Source organism: Mustela nigripes, chromosome 12, assembly GCF_022355385.1.
Source record: "Mustela nigripes isolate SB6536 chromosome 12, MUSNIG.SB6536, whole genome shotgun sequence".
Classification (NCBI taxonomy): Eukaryota; Metazoa; Chordata; class Mammalia; order Carnivora; family Mustelidae; genus Mustela; species Mustela nigripes.
Window position 1 is genome coordinate 61,557,586 of NC_081568.1, and position 22,442 is coordinate 61,580,027.

Here is a 22,442-nt window from a genome sequence, read left to right on the forward strand (position 1 = left end):
GCTCCGATTTTTTTCAAGCCTACGGAAAGGCAGAAAGAGTAGTAATGTTGTATTCCACCGCTGAGATACAATAATTGTTAACTTACTCATATTTGCTTTGTATCTCTGAATGTGTGTGTATGTGTGTAAACACACACATATATTTTTCCTAAATTGAAAGTGAATTGCATTTATTATGATGACACTTCTTCATCTCAGACACTTAAGCATGCAACCACTAAACGGCATATTTGGAGAGGATATTTTATTTATTTTTGTTTAGGTTTATTTATTTATTTAAGTAATCTCTGTCTCTAGTATGGGTCTTGAACTCAGGACCCTGGAGATCAAGAGTCCTGCGCTCTTTGGACTTGGCCAGCCAGGCTGGAGGTGATGTTTTAATGAGGAGCTTTTGATAGAAAAGTAGTAAGCCGGTAACACAGTAGAGCCTCAGCAGTTTGAGGTCTCTGAGATGGTCTTTGAGGAAGACAGAAGACACAGGGATTCCAGGTTGAGTTAGAGGAATGAAGGAAAATGAGCAAAAGCTTGGAATGGAGAGGAGTAAACTTGATGTGTTTGGGGGGACATTGAGGCCTCCTGCTTTTGGGAGTGGAAGGTTTCTGTCCGAAAGTGGACAGTGGTGAGGATGAGTGAGAAGCTGGTCCTGACTGTGTAGCTCTTCAGAAATCAAACATTTTTGTTATGTGGCTGTCAACATTTTGTAGCACAAATTCCGGCACATACTCATTCATGTATTACAAGCATAATGTATAAGTTAGGTATTTCAAAGCGTGTGCCTTCACAGCATATCCAGAATCTGACCAGTTCTCACTACTTCTGCTGCTACCAGCCTGGTTGGTGGATTATTGCAGTTCCCCCCACCGCAAACTGGTTTCTCAACTTTTCCCTTTGCCTCTCTTCCCCCAGTTTGTTTCTGCTCTGCAGAGAGGTAGGTTCTCATAAAATCTGAATCAGATTTTGTCAGTCCTGTGCTCAGATCCCTCCAAATAGCTTCCCTTTTCCTTTAGAGGCTACCAAGACACTGCCCTTAATCCTCATGAGTGTCAGAAATGGCCAAACTACAGTTAAACTATTTTAATGGTGTTTCTAGTTCTTGTCTATATTCTCCCTTTTGCTCACCTCTCTCCCCTCACTCTGCTCAGCAACAGGGGCCTCTGTCCTCTTTCTGTCCTCTTTTAACTCCTGGTACCATAGCACCTTTGCATTTGCATTTCCCTCGTCTGGAACACTCCCTCACCTTCAGGTCTGGACTCTCTTGCCACGTCCTCAGCAGGCCTTTTCCTGACTGCCCTCTTCAAAATTGCAAGCACACTGAGGCACCTGGGTGGCTCAGTGGGTTAAGCCTTAGCCTTCGGCTCGGGTCATGATCTCAGGGTCCTGGGGTCAAACCCCACATAGGGCTCTCTGCTCGGCAGGGAGCCTGCTTCCCCCCCCTCTCTCTGCCTGCTGCTCTGTCTACTTATGATCTCTCTCTCTCTCTCTCTGTCAAATAAATAAATAAATTAAATCTTTTAAAAATAAAATTGCAAGTACAGCCTCCAAACCCTGTATACCCTTACCCTTCTTTCCTGCTCTGTTTTTCTCCATTAGCACTTACTGACCACCTGGCATACTAATGATACCTATGTAAACAGTTGTTTAATGTTCATCTTGTTTGTTGTCTGTCTTCCCCCACGATCATGTAAACTTCGCCAGGGCAGGGGTTTTCATCCATTTTGTTGACTCCTTTTTCCCCAGAGCCTGGTACATACTGGACACTCAATTGAAAATCTGCTGAATGAATGAGTGGATGTGCCAGTATTGACCACAGAAAGTACATGCGCACACACAGAACTCCTAAAGCATGAATTGAAAATAAATATAAATAGGAATTCTGATATTTGCTACTTGTATTTGAGGAGATAGTCTTGCTTACTCTGTGGGGTGTGGAGACCCCTTCTTTGGAAATTACTCCTGTGAAGGATGGAGAGCATTGAAAGTTGTTCAGCTGAAGAGTGATGTGATGAAAGAATATTTTAGAAAGATGACTCTGTGATGAGTGTGGTAGAATGAAAGGGAAGGAAGAAAGTTTTGAATCTGCTAGCGTTTTGTGATTCAGGATGCAGAGGAGGCATGAACAAAATGATGACAGATTTGAGGAGTGGGTTGGATGGGTGGAAATGACAGCTTCTTCTGGGGTGTAGGATATTGGGAAGAGGAGCCTTCGGAAAGAGAAATGGGAACAGGATACCATGAATTCAGTTTTTTAAATGTGTAAATTCAGCTGATCAGAGATTCAGGTTTAACTATTTTTCAGACAGGAATAGAGATGGGAAGAGGTCAACATTGAAAAGATATATAAATATATATATTTATATATTATAAAGATATATAAATATAAATTTACATATCAATATAAAGCATGAATATATAATATATAAATATATAATATATATTACTTACAATATATGTTACTTGTTTATAAAATATATATATATATTTTTAAGAATCATCTTGTTTTCATTTTAAGCCTATGCAGTTCTGGCATTTTTTTTTTAAGTTTGTTTATTTTTAGTAATCTCTTTTCCCAACGTGGAGCTTGAATCATGACCCTAAGATCAAGATCACATGTTTTCCCAAGTGAGCCAGGTGCTCCTAGAAAGTTAAGTTTTTACAAGTATTGTGTCATTTCACTGCAGAGAAAACTACCAGATAGGTAGTTTCTTGGATGTCAAAACTGTCACTGCAGCCTTCTGTGTTCATTTGTAGATGGGTTTGTAGATGGGTCTGTACTAAGCTGAGGCCTCAGTACAGATCCCTTCAAATACAAACCTTAATTACTTGCTTAAACTTTTACTGAGTGCAGTCATTATTTGGTGTTTGAACAGATTTAGTTCCCTTTTCTTGGTGCATAGACCTTGCCAGTTTGTAATTTGGGAAGGAGGCTTAAACCAATCTGACAGTGTCTTCCTGGTTTTCTGGTTATCTAATGATGGTTTTGTTTTGTTTTGTTTTAGAGTTATCATCACCATGCTGGTAACCTGTTCAGTTTGCTGCTATCTCTTGTAAGTATGTTTCTCTTGTAAGTCGTTTTTTCCCCAAGATGATAGGAAATTACTCTTGGTATTTATAATGTGTGTGATTGAAAAATAAATTCATGGAACATGACTGTTGTGAAACTTTACAGTTTTGTATCATGGGAGCTTGTCCTTTATGTAACATCTAGAAATAGTATCCTAAGATGGAAAAGAGCACACTTTCTCTCTGTTCAGTACATTTACATAAAAACTGTACAGATGCTCTCTTATTCTGGCAATACATGTGTAAATTATTTGGCACAAATTTAAATCTTATAATTAGCTGGAAATTCCCCTTGTACTACTTTTATATTTTACTATTGTGAAGAATTTAGGCATACTCATTTCATTTAAATATCATTATGAAGGGCGCCTGGGTGGCTCAGTGGGTTAAGCCGCTGCCTTCAGCTCAGGTCATGATCTCAGGGTCCTGGGATCAAGTCCCGCGTTGGGCTCTCTGCTCATCAGGGAGCCTGCTTCCTCCTCTCTCTCTGCCTGCCTCTCTGCCTGCTTGTGATCTCTCTCTGTCAAATAAATAAATAAAATCTTTAAAAAAAAAATATCACTATGAAGCCAGTAAAGCCATTCTTTATTATGACTTTTGGTTTTTGGATGAATAGAGTTGAGCTAGAATTGCAGTAAGCAAAGACAATTTTTTAACAATCATATGCTATATCAGTGTATGATAATTCACACATTTAAATAGATGATACAGTTTGTGCAGACTGTTGGTTGAAAATGATTTTAAGATATATAAGTTAATTCATCAACATATGTTTTTGGAAAACCATTCTTAATCCTTTTGATTGTTAAAAATGGCAGAAGTGGACTTGAACTATTGTAAAGGTTTCCAGTTCTTATCTACATTCTCCCCTTTCCTGAAGAATGGAACAAGTCAAGCCCCAGAAATAAACTGAGTATTAATCTGTTTGTGGATAGAATGGCCACTTCAAAGTTCTCAAAGGTTTTGGGGGCCTGGGTGGCTCAGTGGGTTAAAGCCTCTGCGTTTGGCTCAGGTCATGATCCCAGGGTCCTGGGATAGAGCCCTGCATCGGGCTCTCTGCTTGGCAGGGAGCCTGCTTCCTCCCTCTCTCTCTGCCTGTCTCTCGGCCTACTTGTGATCTCTGTCAAATAAATAAATAAAATCTTAAAAAAAAAAAAAAGTACTCAAAGGTCTTAAGGTTTCTTTTCTTTCTTTCTTTCTTTTTTTTTTAGTTGAGATTTTGTATACCATAAAATTTCATCCTTTTATGAATTTCCTTTTAGAGTTTAGAACCAGTGGTTCTCTTTTCTTAAAGAGAGCTGTGTAGCTTCCCATGACCTCTTTATATGGAAAGGGTTGGTGTTGGCCAAGCTTTTGTTTAGTGCCCACATGACCTAGGAAACAGCAGTTTTAATCATGTGATGAAAGGCCATGGCGCTTTGAGACTGTGAATCTGAATTTCTTATATCCTAGAGCTTTTGCACTAAGATTTTTCAAAGAGGTTTGTGGGGACAAAATTCTAGTTGTTGGCATAGATCAAAATCTGCCTCTGTCAAAAAGTTATCACCGTGAATTTTAGGTAGCTTGAAGTGTTTAAAGCTGAATCATAAGGCATTGTAGAAATTTTGCTAAATGATGATGGTGGTGTTTGACTGCCTCAACACTAGGGCTTAGATGATAAGACTTTCTGTAGTTGGCTTGTTTACTCTGTTTTTTCTAGTTAGAAGGGTAACTTTTTCAGGTGATACAGCTCAGCTTCCAGAGTGGAAATCAGACAGGTAGCATATGGAGAGAATTCTGCTAGCTGTATTTAGCTTTACAGAGTAAAGGAGAAGTACATACATCATCAAGAATTTCACATTTTTAAAAAATATTTTATTTATTTATTTAACAGAGAGAGAGAGATCACAAGTAGGCAGAGAGGCAGGCATAAAGGGGGAAGCACACGGGGCTTGATCCCAGGACCCTGAGACCATGACCTGAGCCGAAAGCAGAGGCTTTAACCCACTGAGCTAGCTACCCAGGCACCCCAAGAATTTTGCATTTTAATAAGGGTGATTGAGCTTCAGTCTGTTCCACTGAATCTCCTGTAGAAATCCCAAGAAGGGAGCTCTTTTTCAGTCCAGGAGCCAAGGAGTGATCCTGTGATCGAAAAGGCCTTTGTTTTGATTTCTTTGAAGCTCTCTTCTGCCTGATAAGCAAGGTTGGTGGTAGGGTCTTAAAAATGGAAAATTACCACATAGAAGAATGACTGGAGATTAAGAAGATGGGGCAGAAACATTTTGTGACTTTCTGGTCCTCCACTATCTTTGAAATTTGCTTAATTTTTGTAATACTTTCTTTAAGACAAACAAGAAACCTTTCCAGTTAGTCCCATGCTTCTTATTTTCATTTTCAGGTGTAAAATGAATAACTGGACATGGCTAGAAATTATACCTCTGAGTCTTAGTGACTCAGTTGAGACGTATCTGTGAGCCTTTACCTCTCACTGTCTAGATTTTTTTCCTTTGTCCCAGACATGCTGGTGACTTCTCGGTTTACAGTGGATTAGTACTGTCATCAGTGTATTAATAAGGATAGCACACAGTGTACCAACATTAAATGTTTCTGGAGGCCGTCATATGGGGAAATGTGCTGTGTAGTATAGACTTTATGAAGTTGGTTTTTTTTCTTTTGTTTCTTTTTCTTGAAACCTGATCATATATCCTATTTAGCAAAAAGTCCGCCTGGAACATGGGTGGATTAAATTGAATTCAAATCCCAAAGACTTCTTTCCACAAAGGGATGAAATTCTGTCCCTTTGTCATAGATTTGAAATTCAAACAAAACTTCACTGTTTGGCGTTAGTAATATTAGTTTTTTGAAAATACCTCTTGAAATAAATCACACCCTATGAGGAAGTGGTGATGCAACATGGGGGCTTAAGTGGGTAGGAGAAGAATAAATGAAACAAGATGGGATTGGGAGGGAGACAAACCATAAGTGACTCTTAATCTCACAAAACAAACTGAGGGTTGCTGGGGGGAGAGGGGTTGGGAGAAGGGGGGTGGGGTTATGGACATTGGGGAGGGTATGTGCTTTGGTGAGTGCTGTGAAGTGTGTAAACCTGGCAATTCACAGACCTGTACCCTGGGGATAAAAATATATGTTTATAAAAAATTAAAAATTTAAAAAAAAGAAGAAAAAAATATTTTAAAAAAAAGAAGAAAGAAAGAAATCACACCCAAACTGTATTTCATAGCAAAATTACATTTTGAAATATATTCATGGCCTTTTAGATTGCCTTCAGTTTATGGCAGTTATTTTCTCTGTCCAGTTTGTTCTGGTTTAAGATTAGATTCATGGGGCGTAACTTGTTTGAGCTCTGGAAAAAATCAGGATTTATGCCAGTCCAACCAGTTTGTGCTAACAGTTCAGCGGAGGAATGTCTGAATGTTATACATCTGGTTCCTTCTTTGAAGCACAAGGTCACTTTTGTTCCTTAACCATACAATCCTGTTAGTTACTGTTCCATACTTTGTTTTGGTCTTAGGTTAGTTTTTAATGTTGAATTATGATGCAATTTACCCAGAGTTGGAAAACTTACATCTTCAGGGTAAATTACAAATTTAGTTCAGTGTTGTGAGGTACAGTTGCTTCTTGGAAAATATATTTTATCTTTAGCACTTGACTAGTTGTGATACAGAAGAGGAAATAATGACCAAAAGGCAGGAATCCTTGGCTCTTCTAGGCTGAATGTATGTGGCCTGATTACATTGTAGTATGGTTTTGTGAATTTTAAATTTAGATGCTGTGTATGAAAACTTGGAACAGAAAACAAGGAAAATACAAAGTAATACTATCATTCGTTGGTTAAAATAAGTTATTTTAATTCAGAGAAGCATGAGTAACTTAGGAGCAGTTTGCTTACGAGGCTTTTGTAGCATGTATTTTATTGAGCCTTCATTCACTCAACATATTTATTTAGAGCCTACTTTGTGCCAAGCACTGGATATATAGCAGTGAATAAATAAGACAGATGTAGTCCCCTGCCCTCTTTAGCGAGGAGAGACAGACTGTAAACAAAGCCAGACAAGCCTCAGTCACTTCCCGAAGTGGTTCCCTCATCTACTTATTACCACAGGCCCCTGTTCTGTGACCCCAGACGCCTTCCTCATTCATCTCTCCAGCCCCCTAGCTGCCCATTGAACAAAGAACTACACAGCCTATAGGAACTTGGCCCCACTTGTCCAAGAATGTGCAGATCTATAGCCAAGCCCAGCCTTGCTTTGGTCCTAGGTCTAGAGCCAGTTTGGGCACAAGACATGATCACTTCCACTTTGCTTTCTAACCAAGTAGCCACAAGCTGGTCAGTTTCAGGGATGCTCTTTATTATAGCTTTTTTTTTTTTTTTTTTTAACTTTCTGCTTTTGAACTTTTAAAACCTGCTCTATGCTCTTTACAAAAATTTGTCCCCTTGTCACTCACCTTCAAAAATTATCAACTCAGGGACGCCTGGGTGGCTCAGTTGGTTAAGCAGCTGCCTTCGGCTCAGGTCATGATCCCGGCGTCCTGGGATCGAGTCCCACATCAGGCTCCTTGCTCGGCGGGGAGCCTGCTTCTCCCTCTGCCTCTGCCTGCCATTCTGTCTGCCTGTGCTCGCTCTCTCCCCCTCTCTCTCTCTGATAAATAAATAAAATCTTAAAAAAAAAAAAAAAATTATCAACTCATGGCCAGCCCTGTTTATCTCTGCACACTTTCCTACTCTACCCTAGATTATTTTGAGCTTATCTCTAATTATTTCAATATATATGTCTAAAAGGTGATCATTCTTTTCCGATGTGTAACTACAATACATTATCACAGACAGGAAAAGTTTAATTCCTTTACATCATCAAATATATTTAAATTGCCCTCATTGTCTCGTTACTTATTTTACAGTATATTTGAATGAAAATGCTTATAAAGACCACACATTGCAGCTAGTAGATGTGCCTCCCAAGTCTCTCTTTATCAGTTTCTTCTCCATTTCTCTCTTTCTCTCTCTCTTTTTTTTGCACATTTAGTAGGAAAAAACTGGTTTCTTCAGAGAGTGATCCTTGTTAGTTGCACACACCATGGTATTATTTAACATATTCTTTGTTCTATATTTCCTGTAAGTTGGTAGTCATCTAGGAGATAGATCACATTCAGGTTCAATTTTTTGGTTAAGTCTGCTTCATAAATGGTATAGATACTTTAATCAGGGAGTACATAATGTCTCATTTGTATTGTTGGCATCATTGATGATATTATATATCTGTAATTTGCTTATTCATTTTAGAATACGTCCATAAATACTTAGTTTCGTATTGATGTCAAAAAGTTGAAGTCCTTCGTGTTTCTCTTTTAAGATAATTTGGCTATTCCCAAATAGCCATATACATTTTTAGGATCATCCTGTCAGTTTCTATACTAAAAAAAAAAGCCTGTTGATTGTAGTTGGCATTGTGTGGAATCTATAGATCAGTTTGGAGAGAACTGACATTTTAACAATACTGAGTCTTCTGATGCTGAACATGGTATATATTTCCATTCATTTAGATTTTATTTTTATTTCCTTCCTCCTCCTGAATGCTCTTTTTCTAACTTTTTTTTTTTTTTTTAAGATTTTATTTATTTATTTGACAGGCAGAGATCACAAATAGGCAGAGGCAGTCAGAGAGAGAGGGGGAAGCAGGCTCCCCACTGAGCAGAGAGCCCAATGCGGGGCTCGATCCCAGGACCCTGAGACCATGACCTGAGCCAAAGGCAGAGGCTTTAACCCACTGAGCCACCCAGGCCCCCCTCCTTTTTCTGACTTCTTACAGTGGAGACTTAGATAAATTTTTAAACCTTTGTTCTTTTTTTTTTTTTTAAAGATTTTATTTATTTATTTGACAGAGGTCACAAGTAGGCAAAGAGACAGGCAGAGAGAGAGGAGGAAGCAGGCTCCCTGCTGAGCAGAGAGCCCGATATGGGGCACGATCCCAGGACCCTGAAGTCATGACCTGAGCGGAAAGGCAGAGGCTTAACCCACTGAGCCACCCAGGCGCCCCTAAACCTTTGTTCTTTTTAAAATGTTAATGCAGTAAAATTCCTTCTAAGCATTGCTTTAGCCACAGCCTACAAATTTTGATGACACTATATTCTTCATTAATTTTTAAATATTTGGGGCTTTTCCACAGAAGATAGACTCCTTAAGATTCCAGTCTTTTTTGCAACTGGGACTTGTCTTATAGCCCAGCATAATGGTTTATCATGATGATCATTTCAAGGGCACTTCAGAAGATTGTATATTTTGCAGTTGTTGAGTGTAACTGTGAGGTCATGATAGTTCAGATGTTCTATATCTTTACTGGGTTTTTGGGTCACTTTTAGTGATTACTAAAAGAAGGTGTTAAAATCATCAGCTATTGTGGATTTTTAAAAAATTCTTTCCATGTTTGTTTTATATGTTTTGAAGCTATATTATTAGGAGCATGAATATTTCTGTTTTCTCTTCCCAATGAATTGACATTTTTATCATTATAAAGTATCCCTGTTTATCCTAAGTAATATTACTTGACTTGATTTTTTACTTTGTCTGATATTGATAATCATACCACCTTTCTTATCCTCATTATATCTATCTTTATGCCTATTTGCAGACAGCATATAGCTCAGTCTTTTTCGTCCATTCTGACAGCCTTTGCCTTTTAATTGGATACTTCATATACAATTCCAGTATTTATTGACATAGCAAGGTTTGGGTTCATTGTTTTGTTAATTGTTTTCTGTTTGTTTCATCTAGTTTTTTGCTCCTCTGTTCTTTATACCTTATTTTTTTCTTTAAATTCAATTAATTAACCTATGGTGTACTATTCATTTCAGAGGTAGAGTTCAGTGATTCGTCAGACTTACATAACACCTAGTGCTCATTACATCATTTGCCCTGCTTTTATGCTTTATTTTACATTAATGGAATATTTTCAGTATTCTGTTTTAATTTTGCTAAGGGCTTTTTTGCTATACTTTTTAGTGTTGCTCTAGAGATTACAATATTCTTTGTTAACTTTTCATAGAGTACTTAGAGTTGACATGGAACCACTTCAGATAAAATACAAGTTGGCAACAATATGGTTCTATTTACTCCACATCATTTGTACTATGGTCATGATATATTTTGCATCGATGTATGTTCCAAAACATTGTAGTGTTACAGTTTTTACTTGAAAGAATCATGTTTTTATAAAGAAATTAAAAGAAGTCTTCTCTGTTTACCTACATGTTTATCCTTTGTAGAGTTCCTTATTTTTGTAGATTTGAGATTCTGACATCCCCTTAGTCTGAGTTTTTATCCGATATCCCTTTCGTCTAAAGAACTTCCTGTAGTATATGCTGTAGGACAGGTATGCTGATAACAAATTCACTCATCTTTTATGTACCTGAAAATGTCTTTTTTTCATGCTCATTTTTTTGAAGGATAGGTGTTCTGGATATAGAATTTTGACAGGATTGACAGGATGTTTTTTTCCCCTTTTAGATGACTTTAAAGAAGCTCTTTCATTTTATGGCCTCCATTGTGTCTGCTGAGAACTCAGCTGTAATATGAATAATTGTTCCTTCTTATGCATTCTTTTTCCTCTGGATGTTATCAAGATTTTTTTCTCTTTATCTTTGGTTTTAGCAATTTGACTATGATGTGTGTAGGTGTCTTTTTTTTTTTTTTTTTTTTTTTTAAAGATTTTACTTATTTACTTGTGAGAGAGAGAAAAAGAGAGGGTGCATGAGAGGGGAGTGGGAGAGGGAGAAGCAGGCTTCCTGCTGGCTCAATCCCGGGACTCCAGGATCATGACCTGAGTGGAAGGCAGTTGCTTAACCAGCTGAGCCACCCAGGCGCCCTGTAGGTGTAGTTTTAAGATTATTCTGATTGGAGTTTGCTGAGCTATATGAATCTGTAAGTTATTTTTCCATCAGTTTCAGCATATGCGTCTTCTGTTTCTTTCTGCTGTATTCTTTTTCTCCTGAGACTCCAGTTGCACCTATGTTTGATTTTTTTTCCAATTTTTTTTCCTCTTATTTCTTCAGATTAGATAGTTATTGATCTGTCTTTAGGTCCACTGACTATTTCTTCTGCTATTTCCAGTCTGCTGGTAAGCCCTATCCAGAGTTTTAGTTTATATATTTTACTTTTTAGTTCTAGACTCTCCATTTGGTTCTTTTTTGTAGTTTTAATTTATGTTCTGACATTCCTGATTCGGTCATTCTTACAGCTAGTTTTATTTTAGGCTTTAAGCATATTTATAATAGCTGCTATAAAATCATTATCTTTTTTTTTTTTTAAGATTTTATTTTTATTTATTTGAGAGAGAGAGAGGGAGTGAGAGAGAGCATGAGAGGGGAGGTCAGAGGGAGAAGCGCCAAGCTGGGAGGCTGATGCGGGCCTTGATCCTCGGACTCCGAGATCGTGACCTGAGCCAAAGGCAGTTGCTTAACCAACTGAGCCACCCAGGTGCCTTCATTGTTTTTTAATGACAATATCTGTATTATTTTGGAATGGTGTGGAATTCTCTTGATTCTTTTGTTCTTGATTATTACTTATGTTTCTTGTTTTGGGGGAGCATGACTGTAGTTTACTAAATATTGGATGTGGTAAATGACAGGGACCCTGGATTCTACTTACTCCTCTGCGAATGGTTAAATTTTCTTGTAACAGTTAAATTATTCATTGATCACCTTAAACTTATGGAGAGTTGGTTTTATACTTTGTTGGGACAGATCTGTATCACTTTTACCCCTAGATTAGAATGAATTCTCCATTAAAGTGTGCCCCTTCTGGTTCTGGGATTTTTTGGAAAATCTGAGGTGTTTACCAAGTCCTTATAACTTCAGACTCTAAATACTCTTTCTTCTGGTGGTAAGCAGCAGCTGAAATTTCCCCTCCATTCTTTCAGACTTCTGGGTGCTTTTCACAGTCCTTGGCATTTTCCTAGAGCATACACAGTTGAGGGATCAGCCAAGGGTTAAGAGAAATTTATACAGACTTTGGGGGTCCCCTTTGTGGTACCTTCCTTTTTTGAGATTTCCCTTTTTTATTTCTAAGAAATAGAAATGTTTTTTAGCATTTCTGGTAGCTCTGAACTTCATCTTTCGATACCTAAGCCAGGAAGACTGCAGCTTTTTGCTTGAGTTTCAATTATCTTGCCCCACACATGGGACTGGACAGTGTTTTCAGGAGAAATGCTGTATAAAGGTATTGGTGTAGCTTTCTTTCTTTCTCCTTTTCTCTTTCTTTTTTTCTTTCCTTTCTGAGAGTGCACACGTGCAATCTTGCACAAGCAGTGGGACAGGGGAGATGGGGGAGAGAATTTTCAGCAGTGGAGCCCCACGCCGGGCTCAATCTCATGACCCTGAGATCATGACCTGAGTTGAAATCAAGAGTCAGACACTTAACAAATTGAGCCACTCAGGTGCCCTGGTGTGATTTCCTGAAGGATTGAATCCTGTGCAGTTTCTTCCTGCTTTTGGGTATTCTCTTGTACCATCAAATAGTTATTTTTCATATCTTGTTCAGAGTTTATAATCACTGTCTTCCGGATGAGTATGATATAAGCTACTTTGCTTTACCAGAGCAGAACTTCACCACTTGCCTTTTTTTGTTTTCAGGTTTATATTTTTCATTTCTGTGGGTGTTCTTTTTGTGCTTTTACAGTTTTGATTTCCCTCCCTCCTTCCTCATTCTCCCTGTACATTTTACAATTTTAGTTCATGAAACATAGTAGACAGCTTATCTGTCATCCGTGTCTGATCATTCTAGTATCTGAAGTCCGTGCAGTTCTGTATCAGCTCTTTGCTCTCTTTGGTCCCTCTCATTAATGGTACCACATGCATTTAACAATATTTCATTGCTGTCTTTTCATTTTCCCTATAATTCCATGTGTATGACTTTTTTGAGGCCTGCTATGAAAGTGGGCTTCTCCAGAAAAAAGATTAACAGTGCTTCTGCCAAGTGCCAAAGGCCATCACCAGTGTGGAATCAAATTAAGTAAAATTCTTTGTTATGTGATTTTTTTTTTTTAAACCACATAGAATGAATTTGAGTTACAGACTTTCATTAAGGTTAATTTTCAGTGGCAGTGTTCTTCTCCTTCCTTCTTATTGCTTATATTTGAGACGGTTGGTTTTCCTGTCATTCTTTTTCAGGGATTCTATCTCATTTATCCATACCTTGAGATACAGCCCCTTGGCACTGAGCATTGTGGGGATGGGATGTGAAACTTATATTAGATTCCCTACCTTAAGTGGGCCCTCGGCTTTGTCTGCTGTGTCCCTGGGAAATCTGAAAGTAAAAGCTCAAGTTCATGTGGTTTAGTCTGTGCTGTGAAGGTGTGGAAAGCAGCCTATAATCACTTTGTTTTTCTTTCTGGGTACTTGCCTTCACTCATTTTTTTTGGTCTGAGGACTGCTTACATGTCTGTCATGGATATGTTAAAAATAGCTGGATATCTTGACTGTTGATAGTGGGAGAGAAATCCAGGTACCTGGCCCAGCATATATCATCATCTGCTATATGGAAAAGTGTACTTTTCTTAGTTTGGCTTTTTGCTCTTTTCCTTTATAATTTGGGAGATAAGGGCATTATTACAGACTTCGAACTGGAAGGCCTGGTATAAAAAGTATGGAGAAAAGAAATGATATTCCAAGTGTAGAGCTGGCAAAAATGGGGCATATTCCTGTGGTAGTGAAAGGGCCCTCATAGAGATAAGTGTTGGGATAAGGTTAACATAGTTGGTGCCTTCTCACCTGAAGGTTGGGGCCCTTTTCTAAGCTCCTGTGGCTGTGGCAGAATTCAGTTCCTTTGAATTGGTTGTTGGACTAAGGTCTGTTTTCCTTGCTGACTATTAGTTGGTGACTGCTCTCAGCTCCTAGAGGTCACATTCTTTTCCATGTGGCCCTTGCATCTTCAAAGCCAACAATAGAGCATCTCCTTTGTGTCAAATCTTTCTCATCCCGTAGTAATCTGGGTCCAATTACAAGACAGAAACCACACAGTATGTTAAACAGGAGAAGTTTAACATGATTCCTGTTCACTACAAAGAAAGATAGGAGATACTGTAAGATAGGAGGAAATTCTGTGTGGTTATCTAGGGCTGAGGGAGAGTATCCAAGGAAAGACAAACTTGGAAGGGAATCAGGCCTTGTTGGAGAAACTGTGGTTCCGCCCACTAGATAGCAGAGAATTTCATTGGTTCGGCCAGGCTGGAGTGGGTCTGGAGTTGGTGGGCAAACAGTAGGCCACCCTCGGAAGTACGGGCAAGAGAGCGGGCAGGCTGTGGCGTGGGTGCGATTCCCTGTGTCAGTGCGAGTGGGAGGCCTGTAGAGCATCCAGGCCATACAAGGGCTCTGGTTTCCCTGTCAGGAGGACTGCAGAAAGGTTCTTTCCAGACTGAGACTGCCAGCTCAAAGCATGACTGTATTCCAGCCCCGAGTCTCTGCAGGCTCCACGGAATAGGCACACACCAATTCCATCGTCTTCCAGCCCACGCCCGCCGTGTCCCTCCAGCTCCCTCTACTGAGAAAGTTGAATGTTGTGTTCACTGTAAAGGAGAAAAAGGAATTCAGTTGCTTATTCCAGAACATATATTAAAGGCTGTGTTCAGAGCTGATTGGCGTTAAATGCTTAAGTGATACACACACTCCTAAGGTCTTTCATCAGGGAGAGCCCCCCATCTCTTTTAAGAGTTCACCCGATTAGGTCAGGTCCACTCAGGGTAATTTTCCTTAAAGCCAGCAGTACAGTCTAACACAGTCTAATCTTGGGAGATTGTCCCATCATACTCACTGTCCTGGGGTTAGACAGGGTTTGTATACGAGGGGATGGGAATCTTGGGGGAATATCTTAGAATTCTGCCAATCACAGAGGGCTGGGGGTGGAGAGGGGGTGGAGATGAAATGACTCATTGTTACATGAGAAACTCCTTTGTAAAGTAAATAGGTTGTATTTCAGTCTCTGGGTGCGTCAGAGAAGAAGGAATAACTAGTATTTATTGAACATCAGTTGTCAGCTAGTTTCATGTATTACCTGTTTAATTCTTAACATCTTGAAACAGAGGTTATTGTCTTCCTTTTACAAGAGGGAAAGCTGAGGCTCAGTTTATAAGGTCACTTGCCTGGAGTCACTCCACTAATATTCGGGTAGCTGGAATTAAAATTGTCTAATATTGCATCTCATATTTTTTTTCCTGCCTCTCTTACAATAATAACAAAAGCTTTCATTTTTAAAATTTAATTCATTTAAACTAAAACAAAAATACACAATTTATTCATCTCACCCATCCATTACATCCCACCTCTGGCAACCACCAATCTGTTTTCTGTTACCTATGAGCTTGTTTTTTTAGATAAAAAAACATATAAGAGAGATCATACAGTATTTATCTTTCTCTGACTTACTTCACTTAGCATAATGCCCATTCATGTCCCAACTAGCAAGATCCACATTCTTTTTTATAGCTGAATAATATTCCATTGTATATATTTACTATAATCTCTTTATTAATCCATCCATTCATCCATTGATAAAGCCTGTATTTTTTAATCATATCTAGTAACATTGCTGCCCTTGAAAGAATTGGTGTTGTTTGATTAGGGTGAAGGGATATGACTGAGGTCATCTCAGTGGAGATAAGGCAAGTTGCTCTCCTACATCTCTGCTCTTTCTTCAGGAGCCCACTGATAGAGGTTATTCCTATCCTGGTCCTTGCTGCAGGGGCAGTGGATCAGAAGAGAAGTCCTAGCTGGACTTAACCCATTCCAACAGGGAAGCCTAGCAGTTACGCACTTGATCTGTGCATCAGGAAGAAGTAACCATTCCTTTGTTCCCTGCTCTCATATCCAAGCGTGGAACCAAAAAAAAGAAAAAGAAAAAAAAAGTCAAGATTTGAGAGGTCTGGATATAGCCTTTTCAATGGGGAGGGCATATTTTGTGTTTGGAGAATTCTAATAAGCAAGAGCTGAGCTCATGGTAAGTGAGCAGGGAGTATTTGTAGCATGAATGCTCCCGTGCATATGGTATTTAAAGCACAATCTGCTGCTAACCTTGCCTTGTCTCTCACAAGCTCATGAGCCCCTTGAGAGTTGGCCCCTTAACCAGTTAATCTTTGCACTGGTAAGTGGTTGTGGAATTAATTAGGAGCTCCGGGGCTGCTGGATTTGTTTTGCCCTTTATATGCTGTGGGAGCAGCCTGATGTAGTGGGACTTAGGAGTTCTGGGTTCCTCTTCCAGCTTTAAATCTGATTCACTGTGAGGTATTAAGCTCCCTAGCACTTAGTTTCTTCCTCATTAAAATGAGGAACATGGACTTGACCTCTGGTCCCTTCTAGCCCTGCAGTTCTTTGAAATATGTTACCACACCATAGCTGCCTCAATAGTTTGAATAACTTCAGATGGTTGGTTATTCGGCTGGCCTTCAGGTTATGGAGACATGTGGAACAGTTTGGGCAAGTGTGAAGGGTACACTTAGTTCTCTTTCCTTGGACACATGAAGTAATAGATTCACTGGAATAGGATCGCTTCCTCCACCCACTTCCATCAATTCAGAGTGGATTTTTTTTCTCCTTCCAGTTTTCCACCGTGTTTATCAGCTTTAAAGGGAAATTTTAAGTCAGGCGGTAGTCAGAAGGGCAGGCAGAGAGTTCAGCTGGTGAGAGGGGGAAAATTCCTCCATGAAATTACAAGTGAACTGACCTGGGCTTTTTCCCAAGGAATTTTCGTGAACTGTTGTCTGTTGGTTTGGTTTGGTTTTGAAGTGAGATGTTTTGCTTGATTTGAAACATTAAAGAGTAGTATGTAAAATTCAATTTTAGAAAGTTTCTGAATCCTGATCGGAACAAGCAAAGTGGTCTTTGTTCTTGATTTAGGATATTTTTTTATTTACCTCAGGTAACAGAGGTTTATGATGGACTTCATCAACAATCAGCAGATGTATTCTTTGTTTTCTTTACTCCCGACAGATTAGGTTTAGCTAAATGGATGCCTTCTGAACTGTTGTCCGTGAAAAAATATTTCAGAAGATAACTTTTGTAGGGGGAATGTTAGTCTCAACTGATTGCTGGTTCAGGAGCTCCTACCTCTTACTTAGTATTATGACCACAGGCCAGCCATTCAACCTGTCCCTGCCTCGGTTTCCTTAATTGTATTGTGGGAGAATTAAAAGAAGGATTATATGTGAAGGATAGCATCTGTATTTTTTAAAGCTCCCTGGGTGTTTATAATGAACAACCAGGATTGAGAAGCCCTGCTATACAATATGATACAAAGTGCTGGAGATGGTGCTTTTATCCCATTCTGTACATTTTTCAATGAAAAAAAAAAAGATCAGTTTAGGTTCTAGCATAATTTTTATCTAGTACTTGTAAGCGTTGGCCAGTTATTTCAGTCTCTTACGAAAGGATGAACGACTGTTTTTACAGTCAGCCTCTATTGCCTGCTGGGATTGGGGAAGTCCTGGGTCTGTGTGGAATTTTCCATGACTCTTAGCTCCACACCATTAGTGTTCACTGCAGTCACAGAGCTTTTCGGTGTGTCTGCCTGTGTTATCCTCTTTCTTTGTTTCACAGTGTCAGATAGATGTGACCTCAACTACAAGTCTCGGTATTCTGTTTGTGTTTAATATTCTCGTTCTGAGGTCAGATCAGAGCATCTCATCTGAATTAGCTTTTGGTTTATAAAGTGAATCAGCCCAGGGTATCTGTTTTGGCCTGATTTCCTCAGGTGTCATGTTTCCTGTCACAAAACCACCTTCTCTGGGGTGGGGCGGATAGGTTTGTTTCTGTAAGTGCAAGCCTCGGGCAGGGTACTGGCAGGTTCTCCAGCAGTCTGGTCATTGGTGATCAGAATCGGCTTTTGATCCTTTGACTGGAAGAGTTCTAAAGATGACAGCAACTGGAAGAAAAGAGATGTAACCGGGCAACAGCCTGGCTAGGTTTGGCTGGTTCCCCTCATATAAGGGAATTTAAAGTGCTAAAATTTCAGGAGACTCCTGTAGCAATTCTCTCTCCCTTTTCCTTGGAAAGCAGTGGTGCAGAGAGGATAGCTGCATCAGATTATATTACTAAAGTCTCCTCTCCCTGATCAGTCGATGGAGGCTGGGCTTGTTTACCATACCCTCCCCCTGCAAAATGAGATACGTTCTCCAATCACTTCATATATATTACAGAGGAATGAAAGTCAGCGTGTATTCTGCTTTATTCTGGTCTCTGCTCAAATGTTACCTCCTTGGAGAGGCCTTCCCTGACTACCGTCATCACTCTCTAGTCCTTCATCCTACTTCATTTCCTTCCTGACATTACGTTATGTTAGCTTTGTGAAGGTAGTGACACTTCATTTTCTCCTCTGTATCACTGGGGCCTGGAACCTAGTAGGTGTTCATTAAATATTTGTTTAATAAGTAAGACATGGGGTGGTTTGAATAGTGAGATATTTTTGTATTATCCTCCTTTTGTCTTAGCTCAGTGATTCTCAAGTTTCACTGGATATAAGTATCCCTGGATCAGACATAAAACCATTTATTGAGGGGACGCCTGGGTGGCTCAGTTGGTTGAGCAGCTGCCTTCGGCTCAGGTCATGATCCCAGCATCCTGGGATCGAGTCCCACATCGGGTTCCTTGCTCGGTGGGGAGCCTGCTTCTCCCTCTGCCTCTGCCTTCCATTCTGTCTGCCTGTGCTCGCTCTCTCTCCCTCTCTCTAAGCAATAAATAAAATCGTTTAAAAAATTTAAAAAAAAAACATTTATTCAGAACTTTGCAAGTTGTAGAAGAAAATTTTAAAGGCAATTTGTGTACCTTCTTCACTTTTAACCTTGAGGTAGTATGTAACACCACTGTACTTCCTCCATAATGAATCTGTATAGTACAGAGGAATGCGTTGTTGCTTGGATTCTCAAGTAAGCTGGGGGAATTAAATACCCATTTGGTTCAGCTCCACTGGGGCCAAAAGATGTGTTACATATTTTAGTGGTGATGGTGATTAGAGAAGGGGAGCTCAAGTGTTATAGCCTCATTGAAAGATGGTGGGCTGAAATTTAACCTTGGCTCTCTCAGTAAAAATGGGTGTGTCCTATCGATTGTGGGTCTTAGCATTTGGAGAATGGATAAAGTAACACCCATTCTTCCTAAGCTTGGAAGTTGTGATGATGCTAAATTGAAATTAGGTAAAGATATTCTGAGGTAGAGATGTTAGTGGAATGCGGGAAACCTTGGCTATGTGGAATTAAGATAATGAGAGAAAAGACAACCTATGGTGAAGTCTCGCTGCTTTGTCACTGTGTCTTGAAATGAAGGCAGGGTGTGCTCTTTGAGACGTGGGGTGTAAGATGTGCTCCCACTAGTACCACATGTTTTATGAACTTAGTGTTTGGAAGGTTTGGTCTGAGCAGAAGAGATTTAAATTTTACTAAAGCATTCATTTTTATCCTAATTGAAAATGGTACTGTTCCGACATGAGTTCACCACTTTCTGTTGTTGCTTTTCCTCCCCCCCATCGTTCTTGTAGTTGGCTGATTGCAATTCTGGCCCAACTCAACCCTCTCTTTGGACCACAGTTGAAAAATGAAACCATCTGGTACCTCAAGTATCATTGGCCTTAAGGAGGAAGACCTGCTCGCCAGTGCTCCATCATTGAGGTGACTAATACCCTTGACCTTTCACATCAGTGTTGTCTGTCACTCTGGCAGCTAGAGGTTGCCTTGACTTTTCCTCAGAAAACTACAGCCATTGGGCACCTGGGTGGCTCAGTGGGTTAAGCCGCTGCCTTCGGCTCAGGTCATGATCTCAGGGTCCTGGGATCGAGTCCCGCGTCGGGCACTCTGCTCAGCGGGGAGCCTGCTTCCTCCTCTCTCTCTCTCTCTGCCTGCCTCTATGCCTACTTGTGATCTCTGTCAAATAAATAAATAAAATCGTAAAAAAAAAAAACAGAAAAAGAAAAGAAAACTACAGCCATTTTAACACTTGGCAAGGGCAGCCGGTGAGAGTAAACATCTGAAGAACAGAAATAAATTTGGGACTTAGGCCATTCCCCTTACCAAAAGACTTATTCATAAGAGTCTTTCCAATTCTGCTGTTACCCAGCCATTTAAGTAAAGTTTGCGTGTAATCTTTAAGATGCAGGAGCATCTTACTTATATGTTATATTGTAGGATTCTTAAAGTTGCTGACAGTTTTAAATTAAGGGCATTTCTGAATGCTTTGAATAGAGTGACGGGTGCTCTTTGAAAGCTGGAGTTTAAATTGTAAGTTTTATTTGGTTCAGATCAGAGAAGTGAGGAGTGGTATAGTAGAAAGATTTATTCACTGGCCAAGAGTCAGAAAACCTGCCGTTTAGTTTGTTCCTCTTCATTATTTTGATAAATGGAAGTCAGCCCTCACTGCTTGCCTAGATCCTGGTTCCGCTTTTTTGGCAGAAGTGTTTCTTAGGTGGTACCATGAACTCGTATCAAGAGACACATGGTGTCTGACTCTCCTGTCTTCCATGATGCTACGATGATCAGTGGCTTCAGATAACAACAGCCTCGTCCCTCTGATGGCAAAGTACTCTGCCAACCTTTTATCTGGGGATTTTATCCATTGATGATCTTAGCCTGAAGTAAACATTTCTGTAGAAAGTACTAAATGGTGATTTTGTAGTTCCACTGTTACATCTACATTTGATTGGATGAGATGTTTCTATAAAGATGAATTTACCCTCATTCTAGGGCTATTCAGTAACCTTGAAATATAGATCATACATGAAAAGTAATAAACATATTTAGTTCTTTTCAGAAATTTCAGGTTAAGATGTTAGTGCCCAAGTTACTTCCAGGGTATCCAGAGAGGTTTTCTTTTCTTCCCTTTTGAATTTTAATCAGTTACATTTATTACCCTTTTAATATAGGTTGTTCTTTCTTTGGCCTGTGGAAGCCTGTCTAGACTGGCTTCTGTGTCCTTTGGTGTTAGTTTTTGGTAGTTTCCTTACTCACTGGCAACGTAAAGATGTCCCAGATGCATGTTTCCTGTCCTGAATTTGGAGTCAGCTGTTCCTCAGATTGCTTTCTAAATTTCCCACTGAAAAGATCCCTGGTTTACTAATCGGCCCTCAAGCCCAGTTGGTTCCTTTCAGTGGGAAATGGATTTAAAAACCAAGATCTGATTGATTGTCAGGTGCATCCATTTCTGCTGGGGTGTTGTTGCTTAAGCCTTTACAGTGGACAGAGCCAGGAAGTATGTTCGTCTAAGAAGAAAAAAATCATGAGTTCATGTTAGTACCTTTTTTTTTTTTTTTTTAAGGTTTTATGTATTTATTTGACAGGGCAAGAGCACAAGCAGGGGGAGTGGCAGGCAGAGGGAGAGGGAAAAGCAGGCTCCCAGCTGAGCAGAGAGCCTCATGAGGGAGCTGAAGGCAGATGCTTAACTGACTGAGCCACCCAGGTGCCCCTCATGTTAGTACTTCCAATTCCAATTTAACATTTCATGGTTTTTACTTCTTTGGTTTTATACTTGAATATCATTCACATATGCTGAAAATCTTGGCTTATAAGTAATTTACTTATTTTCATTATCCTGCAATACATACAGTTTCAAAATAACACCAGAATAGCTACTAACTCTAAGTTTATCGAGTGCAGTTTAGGATTTCTTTGTTGCTTTGTCCTTAAAACAAATAAAGAAAAAGATGTTGTTTTCGGAGGGCACTTGAAATAATTATTTCCTCTCATCATTATCAATTTGATATATAATCAAATTGTTTTATTTTGTGTTCAATTCATAGTAATTTTTTTATTTGCTACTGCTTTTGAATATGTAAAACCTATTCTAAAGTCAAAATTTTAAACAAGATACATTCAGAGAGGTCTGCCCTTCCTGTGTTTCATTTTGCCAAGATAAGCAAATATATACATACATACATAAAAATCTATATGTGTATATATATAGACATGAATATTTATATCTCCTACACACAGCTATTACAGAAGAGATATCATATTATATATGCTATTCTGTACCTTGGGTTTTTTTTCACTGAAAAATACATCTTAGAGATTGCTTTTATCAGTGTATAGAGATATTCCTCAATTCTTTTTTTATAGCCATTGATGTACTTTGGGATTGTTTCTAGTCTTTTATTGTTATTGATAAAGGTACAGTATCATCCGAAATGTATGACATTTGGATTAGATTCCGTGAAAATTGAATCAGGTTTAAAGGTATAAATGCTTTTTCTAGCTATTACCACATCCCTTCTATAGAGATTATATCATTTTTACATTTCTACCAACAATATATGAGAGTGCCTGTTTCCTCACAGCCTGGATTTTTGCCAGTCTGATAGGTAAGTAATCAAGTTTGTTTTTGGTTTTGTTTTTTCCTCTTTGAGTTCTGTCTTTGCCCAT

General features: G+C 39.2%; 1 protein-coding gene across 1 annotated transcript in view; it reads left to right on the forward strand.

Annotated features, from left to right (window-relative positions):
- The window catches only part of ATP6V0E1 (ATPase H+ transporting V0 subunit e1), a 30,636-nt gene that overhangs the window by 2,990 nt on the left and 5,204 nt on the right, over positions 1-22,442 (forward strand). The window contains exons 2-3 of the mRNA XM_059417370.1: positions 2,997-3,044; positions 19,571-19,700. Of these exons, the coding sequence (XP_059273353.1) occupies positions 2,997-3,044; positions 19,571-19,664 (142 nt within the window). The 3' untranslated portion in view covers positions 19,665-19,700. The remainder of the gene's footprint in view (positions 1-2,996; positions 3,045-19,570; positions 19,701-22,442) is intronic.